Raw genomic sequence first — 7531 nt, 5'->3', positions numbered from 1 at the left:
AGGGTCTTTCATCTCTCAGGAACTTCAGGTACAGAAGGGGAAAATTGTGAGGTACATTGCAAAACACTTTGTGTTTCTGAAATTTAAATGATATATTTTGATATCTCATAGGACAGGTAGAACAACTAAACAACTACCAAGGGAGAGTTTTTTTCTTATTCAATGGCCAGTCAAATATGGTGCTTTTTTTGTCAGTGTTGCTTTACGCCATTGGTTCCCTACCTGGGGCCTGGACTTGAGGTTTTGTGTTCTTCGAGGTTGTAAATTTGCACATATTAACTTGAATCTTGATAACACAGTTACTGGATAGTTTATAGCAATCTTTTGGTATGAACAAGTATAACTTTTATTTCCTGTGGGTCCTGGGGCGTATCAGCTTTTCTTAGATACAACTAGAGGGGGAAAGGCTGGGAACCACTGCTTTTTAGTGTTGTCCCTCATGCATTCAGTTATGGATAAAATGCAAAAAAATATTTTATAAAGTAACAAGCCTGTTTGTATTACTTGTATCCAACGATAAGCTTTGACGGCCAGTTTTATTTTACTTCTTAAAGTTTTATTATTGGTACATCTCTTACTTGCAGCAGCTGCAAAAGTACCTATGGATCTTTCTGTACGATATCTGTACATATGAAAAAGAACGTAATGTCTGATATTTATTAAAGTTTAAGTGCCTGTGGTATTTTGCAAACTGCGAGTTTTGTGTTTTTATTTTTTGTTACATGAAATTTTAAATTCTGCCCACACGTATCTTCTGCTGCAACTATTAGCCTCAGACAATTTGTGTAAACTGTACATGAGCCACTGTGGGTCATAACCTCTGTGAGCATCACTGCTTCACTTTTAGTAAAACAAAGTGATGTAAGACTTTTTTTTAACTGTTTGAATCAGATCCTGATTAAATTACCATAAGTATTAAATTACCATAAGTAGGCTAACAAGGTTTTCCCAAATCCTATATTAGCTCCAAAGTTTACAGTGAAGCAATATTTGGCACATAGGGGGAGACAGAGGGTTTATATTCATGTTCACTATGAATGTTTGTTCTCCAATAATCATCTAACCACCCTTTTTTTATGAGATTAGTCTTTAGAGCATGACTGTTTCTCACCAGTCAAAGTTAGTTATAGAGACTCATTTAGTAGAAAACTGTATGAGTCATCATGACCTTATAAACTGCCCGAGACATATTCTAACTAATGTTATTCAACATCTTTTCCAGGAAAATTATTGTTACCATTTTTTTTATTAGTAAAAATTGACTGAGGTCTTGATATTGTTTCTGGAGAGCATGAAGACATAGATCCAGCTCAGGTTCTTTAAAGTGGCAGATGATCAAGCCATTTACAAATAAAAATGCAAGTTTAACTTCTCCTAATTTAGTTAAACTTAGCTTTTAGCATGCCATGAGTATGAAAATTTCTGAGTTTCTCACAGCAAATCTGCAGTCACTCTCTCTGCAAGACTAGGTTAAGTATCCAACTTTAAGAAAACAGAAAAGGCAGCACACTCAATCTCCTTTAAAGTTTGTATTATCTGGGTAGATCAGCAGTGTACAGATCAAAAACCATCTGGCTGTTGTAGTCTTTTTGAGGTTGTGCACCGGAAGAATTATTACTGTTTGAGTGGGCTCCTTTTTCTGCATTTCTTTTTGGTATCTTACTTTACATCTGGTGATTAATTTTCTCAAAGATACTTATAAAATGCCTCAACTTGCCTCTGCAAAAAGGATGCATCCCTCTAGTTTTAGTCATCGAGGGTTCCACTCTTTCAGTCTGTGAATGACATGACTGGCATTAGGATATTAGATTACTCATGAATTCTTGTCAGTGAAGCTCTGTTGCAAATTAGAGCTGCATGCTCAATAATGCTGTCAGCATTTCCCCACGGATAAACAAAGAGAGCATTTTGCCCCAAACTAATCCCAGAATAGAAATGACTCACGTCTAACATCTGAATGCTCAGAAGTTCCTAAATGTTCTTGATTTAGAGGAAATGACTGAGAGAAAAGAGAGTATGTTTTCAGATTTACAATATTTGTTCACTTTCAAAGTTAAGTTTGCAGATTTTTTATGTATTATGAATCATTCTATAGCAACATAAAGTGACAATGAAAGGTTGATAAAAACCCAAAGTGATTTGAATTCCAGAAACAAAAACACATTTTTTTGTCATGTGAGATTAGTTGGTCCCTTAATTAAATAAAGTGGTTTATCTCCTTCTACATCAAAAGTACATTATCAGTATAAAAGACTATACAGTCTCATGTTACCATGGTGATGATTGTAATTATGATCGTATTTGTTCAGACAACATGTTTCAAAGAAGTGTCAATCAAGAAGGATGTTTTACTTGTTTTGAGCATGGTTTGAATGTTTGCTCGTTGTCTTGATGGATTTGAAATGCACTGAGCAAACACTATGTCCTAAAAAACACTATTCCCGCAAATTCATAAAGTGGTTGTGGGTTTTCTGTAACAGCGTCTTATCGTAATGTGCCTTGGTTATTTTGCCTAGCCCTTGTGATTTTTTTTTTCTGAAACACAACAAAACCACTTGTTCTTGGAAGGGTTGTTGATCGTTTTGAGGAGAACTTCTCTCTCTGCCCTTCAGAGGATGACTACATCAATTTCCAAGAATCCCCCTGATGGTTGAAAACGCAGGGATGAAAAATCAATTACAGGGCTCAAAAATCTGAGCGTTTCCATTTATCAATTCCTCCACCTGTCAATCTGTACCTGCACACTGGTGCTTTTATCAGCCATGAATCATGAGCTTTCTCCTGTACAGTAAGTCCATTTGATCAGCTCAAAGGTGGGTGAGAAGGGTTTTTGGACAGGTATAGAAGATTCAGATGGATCTGGGTTACACCCTTCAATTGCCTTTGAGTATAAAAACATTCCTTTTCCTGACTTGAACCTCTTTATGTGTTTATTTTGTATCTTACCACTGACATATGCCTGAAATCTCTAATAGAAATGAGGCAGAGTTAATGTAATCAATATCTGTGCTTTTACTACTATGAAATGTCTGCTGTGAAAGAGGCTGTTTGTATTCATAGTGCGAACAGGAGACCCTCTGGTATTTTTTAAATGACATTGAAATGGTTATTTAACATGTACTTAGTTTGGTGCATCAGAACACAGAAAACGTCTTGTAGTAGGGCAGCCTTCACCGTGCAGCATCAGGTTTTCTCCACAGGAAGTGCACACTAGAAATATTTTATCACACTTCTAATTAAAGGAAACTCTTAAGGACACAGACATCAGTAGGGCTGAGCTTTTATGCAGAATTGGTTGATGCTGTGCCTCGCATTTGTCACGAAAGAACATTTCTTAAATGCAGTCAGCGTGGTGCCTGAGAGTCTTTTATTGGTATCACAGCACGATGCCACGTGCCGGGTTGTGCGTGTGTCTGTGTCTTTGAGACAAATTTAGCTCCTTGTGCCTGGTTCTTAAGAGACCCATAAAATGCGAGTAATCTTTTTATAAGTTGGATGCAAAGACGACGGAACTCATCTGACTCATCAGGGTTCATGCTGCCTCCCACAGACCCAAACAATCACACACGATCAGTCAATCCAGCAACCTAGAAGCCTGGTCTAAAGCATGTTCCTGTATTAAAATATATATATAAATATATATATATATTCATAAATAAAAAGACAATATTACACCATACACAAAGTTTTACCTTCATATAAAGTTGTCTAATGAAACTTTAGGAAAATATCATGACCAAGAAAATCTATATATTTGAATTTATTGGTTTCAACTATTCCAGTACCACAGAAATCCTCCATGGTCATTGTTAAACACTTTTAAAAAGTATTTCTCTTCGTCAAAGCAACAACAAGGAAATCTGATATTAAATAAAGTGTCACATAAGTGTCATAACAAGTGCTGGTAGTTGGAGAGGAGAGTACTTGAGAGGTAAACCTCAGTTATAACTATTGTTGTTAGTATTATGTAATTGTTGATTTATCAGTTCAGAGGCAGGACTCACACAAAATGTCAAAAACGTTCAATACCTCTTACGCTATGAGTTTCAGAGCAACAAGCCTCTCGGGAAGTGAATTCATTACAAAATGATAAGAAGGGGAAAAGAAAAGCAGTGTTCCCACCATCCGACCACCTGCTGCCCCGTTTTTATGATCAAATCTTTCTTCTTAAGGGAGACACAAACAAAAGCAGATTTGATCACAAAGCTGCCCAGGGGAGAGCCTTTAGGTTTATGTAACCTTCTTTATGTCCGTCCCAAATCCCTTCAAGTGGAGTCTCCTTTTGTCCAGTTCAAATGCTATTTTTGCTTCAATATTCATTGCTGCTAAATCCATATTTACCCAGAAACCTTGTCAGAGTGACCTTTACTGGAGGACACACTTTCCCAAAGCTTTCCCCGTAGAATTCAAGCTTTCATTTACACGAAATGCAGCATACTCAAAGTTGTTTTTATCGAAAGGAATCGGCAGCCAACATCACATATAAGAGTTTGTAAATGTCAGTCAGGATGAAAAGGGTTGTAAATAAAAATAAAGATTCCTGACTGAGAAATTCAGTCAACAGAAGAACATTGTTGATTCAAGTCACTCACATGCAGCATATGAAGCCTGGTGAGAAAGGCTTTCTAAAGCACACCACAAAGCATGTGAGGAGCTCTCACATGTGCCTCAGATTTGATGCACAGGTCAGACTTGTTTACAGCAGCTCCCTATTTCTTGTCAGTAAACACGTTTTATTTTTAGCACTTTTATCCAAATTAAAGATGGAAGACATCTTTAGAGATAGAAATAGCACACCTTGAATAAATAGACAAAACAAATCTCTGTCTTTGTTTTCCTGCCATTTTTTTCCTCATCTTATCACTCCCCTGCTTTTTTTTTTTTAATTGACTTCTTTCCCTCTCTTCGCTCTTTCTTCTCCTGCCTCTGTTTCTCTCTCTCCATCAATAGGTTGGCCAATGACAGAGTCGGGGCTGAGGAAATGGATGGTGTGTCTATTTTTAGAAGCACATGGAAGGAGGGTGAACCAAAAGTAAGCTAAAGAGAGAGACAGAGGGGGAGGGGGAGGGGGAGGGGGAGGGATGAAGAGGGATGTGAGGAGGAGATAAATCTGCATTCTGCCCGCTGCCTCTGGTCAGAGACAGCTGGAGTTACCGAGCACGCTCAGGGAAAAGCCGGAGCATCACTGGTTGGAGACGGATTATCATAAATCAAAAACATATTTATCTGCAAAAAGGCTGCAGATTATTTGATTGTAGATATTGCAAGAACAGAGAAAAGAAGAACAGATCAACTGGACCTGACAAAGACAAAGGTGAGTGGGGAAGTCAATTGTGCAGAGAAACCTTACATCATTGCTGAAAGTGCATCAGTTGAAAACACACTGGGTTCCTGTTCTGTGCTTTAAGGCAGAGCTGCTGCTGTGGAACCATTTTTAGCCTCTGTTAACCAAAGGTGCAGTCTATATTTAGCAACGGTTACACCTTGGAAGAAACTGGGAGAGGCTGGCATTCTGGTTTTGGCTTGTGCTATTTTTGTCACGAGGTGGAGACCAAATTATTCTGTGGTCTCTTCTCAGGGTTACAACAATATGGGGTTGCATGAAAAAATATGAGCTGACACGTTCTGCGGCTCCACATGACTGAGATCGCATTTAAAGTAAGCATCTATTTATGGTGCTGCTCGCTGCCTCTTTTTGAGATTGTTTGGATATGAGGCTGTTTGCGCTGCCACTCCAAAGTAAGCAGGGCACGGTGTGTGAAAATAGGAGAAGAGGAGGGAGTGAGGAGGAGGAGGAGGAGGGGGAGAGGAAAGCTAACATGTGGACTACATTTGAAGAGAGAAATGGACAGAAATGTTAAGAGGTTATTCACAGTAATTAATCATGTGAATAATGCCCGGAATGTGACTGCTAAATAATACCACAAAAAACAATCATCTGATGAGGCATTTGCACCTTTTGATGACATTTCTTTGCTCTGCCTCTGGATACACAATGCAGTGCATAATGTGATGTCATACACTAGTTGTTTACATGCTGATCAATACAATCATGTTTTCCTAGATTTTTGATATGAAACAGTTTTTTCACAGAACAGAACCAGGCTGTCAAAGCCCTGGTTTCACCCGTGAAAAACAAATCCCTTTCCATTTTAAAATCAATAGAATATCACGTTCCTGATATGACGTTACATTGGAGAGATGTTATTCTGGCTCTGACCGTGACCTTGTTTTTCTTCCAGCCATGCGGCCACGATCCAAACGGCTCTCCAAGAGGAGACTCCTGCTGCCCACCATCAGAGAGGGCTCTGAGGAGGTAGTGAGGGATTTGAATGAGGCCAACTCGCTCATCATCTCTGGCCAGTGCCAGGCCGTCTCCTCTGAGGACTACCTCCTCTCCATCTGCCATCTAGCCCGTCCCACCTTCCCCAGCGGGGATCCGTCCACCTATGTCTCCTCACAGCAGCTGGAGGCCGTGCACCAGAGGCTGCGGCTGTCACGGATCACTGAGGCGTCATCAAACACCTTTCAATCAAGCCCTAACGAGGAGGCACATGACATTCTGCAAAAATGGCAGGAAGGAAAGAATGAAGAACTGATGTCAGGTAGATCTGACCCTCTGGAGTACCTTTACGGGCACCAGAGCAACCACTTGGGAAGTATGAGGAGAGCTTTCAGTGAGGAACGGTTTGAAAGGCATCATGGGAGCGTTGAGGAGGGACGGGCTCGCACCAGAGCTCACAGCATCCCCCATGCTTCAAGTCCAGACGTCCCCCAGCAACGCAAGAGCAGCTGCCCCGAGCTTTGCACTGGCAGTAACGCTCTAATCCCAAACATCTCGCCGAAACACAGGAGGCCAGCAGACAGAGGAGCAGAGGGGGAGAGCCCGACTCCCACCATCAAACAGTCCCTGCTCTCACAGTGGATCTCTGACTGCAGAGCAGCATGGAGGGAGGCACGGGTTCGGGCCTGCATGCTGCCTGCCATCGCTGAGATTTAGGCCGCAAATGACCAGACAATGTGTCAGAAAACATTCCTGATCCTCATCTTTTTCTGTCAGTGCATGACACAAAGACGTTAGAGATATTTAGATGTGTATTATGCAGATTTGTGAATAATGCATATGATAAAAATACACATTTAAAAACATGTTACATCAGTGTTATTGTTGATTATTCTAGCCTACATATACTTCATTTATGGAGATAATCATACAAATAAATAAACAAGTCTGCAAAATATTTTTTATATCCTTCAAGTGTTTTGTGAAGTCTGCATAAATAAATAAACCTTTGATACCCCAAACTAAAATGTCATTTGATTTCTTTTCTTGGTGCCATGATCGGCGTAAATCCCTGGAAAATCAACTCCATTCTCCTCTCTGCTGGTGCCAGGCGCTCATGTTACTATGGTAACTGTCGTGTGATCCTGTTCTGGTAAACAGAAGTGTGGAGAAACACGAGCTGAGTACAGGGGACAACGTGTAGCTGCACATAGGATTCAGCTCATTTGTTTCTGAATTATTATCAGT

General features: G+C 40.0%; 1 protein-coding gene across 1 annotated transcript; it reads left to right on the top strand.

Moving 5' to 3' along the window:
* The first annotated feature begins 5089 nt into the window (after nucleotides 1-5089).
* si:dkeyp-72g9.4 (uncharacterized) lies at nucleotides 5090-7299 on the top strand. Its single transcript, XM_061047885.1, has 2 exons — nucleotides 5090-5314; nucleotides 6243-7299. Exon 2 carries the CDS (start codon nucleotides 6245-6247, stop codon nucleotides 6998-7000), a length of 756 nt encoding a protein of 251 aa, XP_060903868.1. The 5' UTR covers nucleotides 5090-5314; nucleotides 6243-6244; the 3' UTR covers nucleotides 7001-7299.
* Nucleotides 7300-7531: the final 232 nt, after the last annotated feature.

The sequence above is a fragment of the Labrus mixtus genome, chromosome 10 (genome assembly GCF_963584025.1).
Source record: "Labrus mixtus chromosome 10, fLabMix1.1, whole genome shotgun sequence".
Taxonomy (NCBI): domain Eukaryota; kingdom Metazoa; phylum Chordata; class Actinopteri; order Labriformes; family Labridae; genus Labrus; species Labrus mixtus.
The sequence above is the reverse complement of the archived record's forward strand: the minus strand, read 5'-3'. Positions and strand labels throughout refer to the sequence as shown.

Bases quoted from the DNA above. Each gene is read 5' to 3' on its own strand.
- si:dkeyp-72g9.4 (XM_061047885.1), top strand. From the start codon at position 6,245: ATGCGGCCACGATCCAAACGGCTCTCCAAGAGGAGACTCCTGCTGCCC.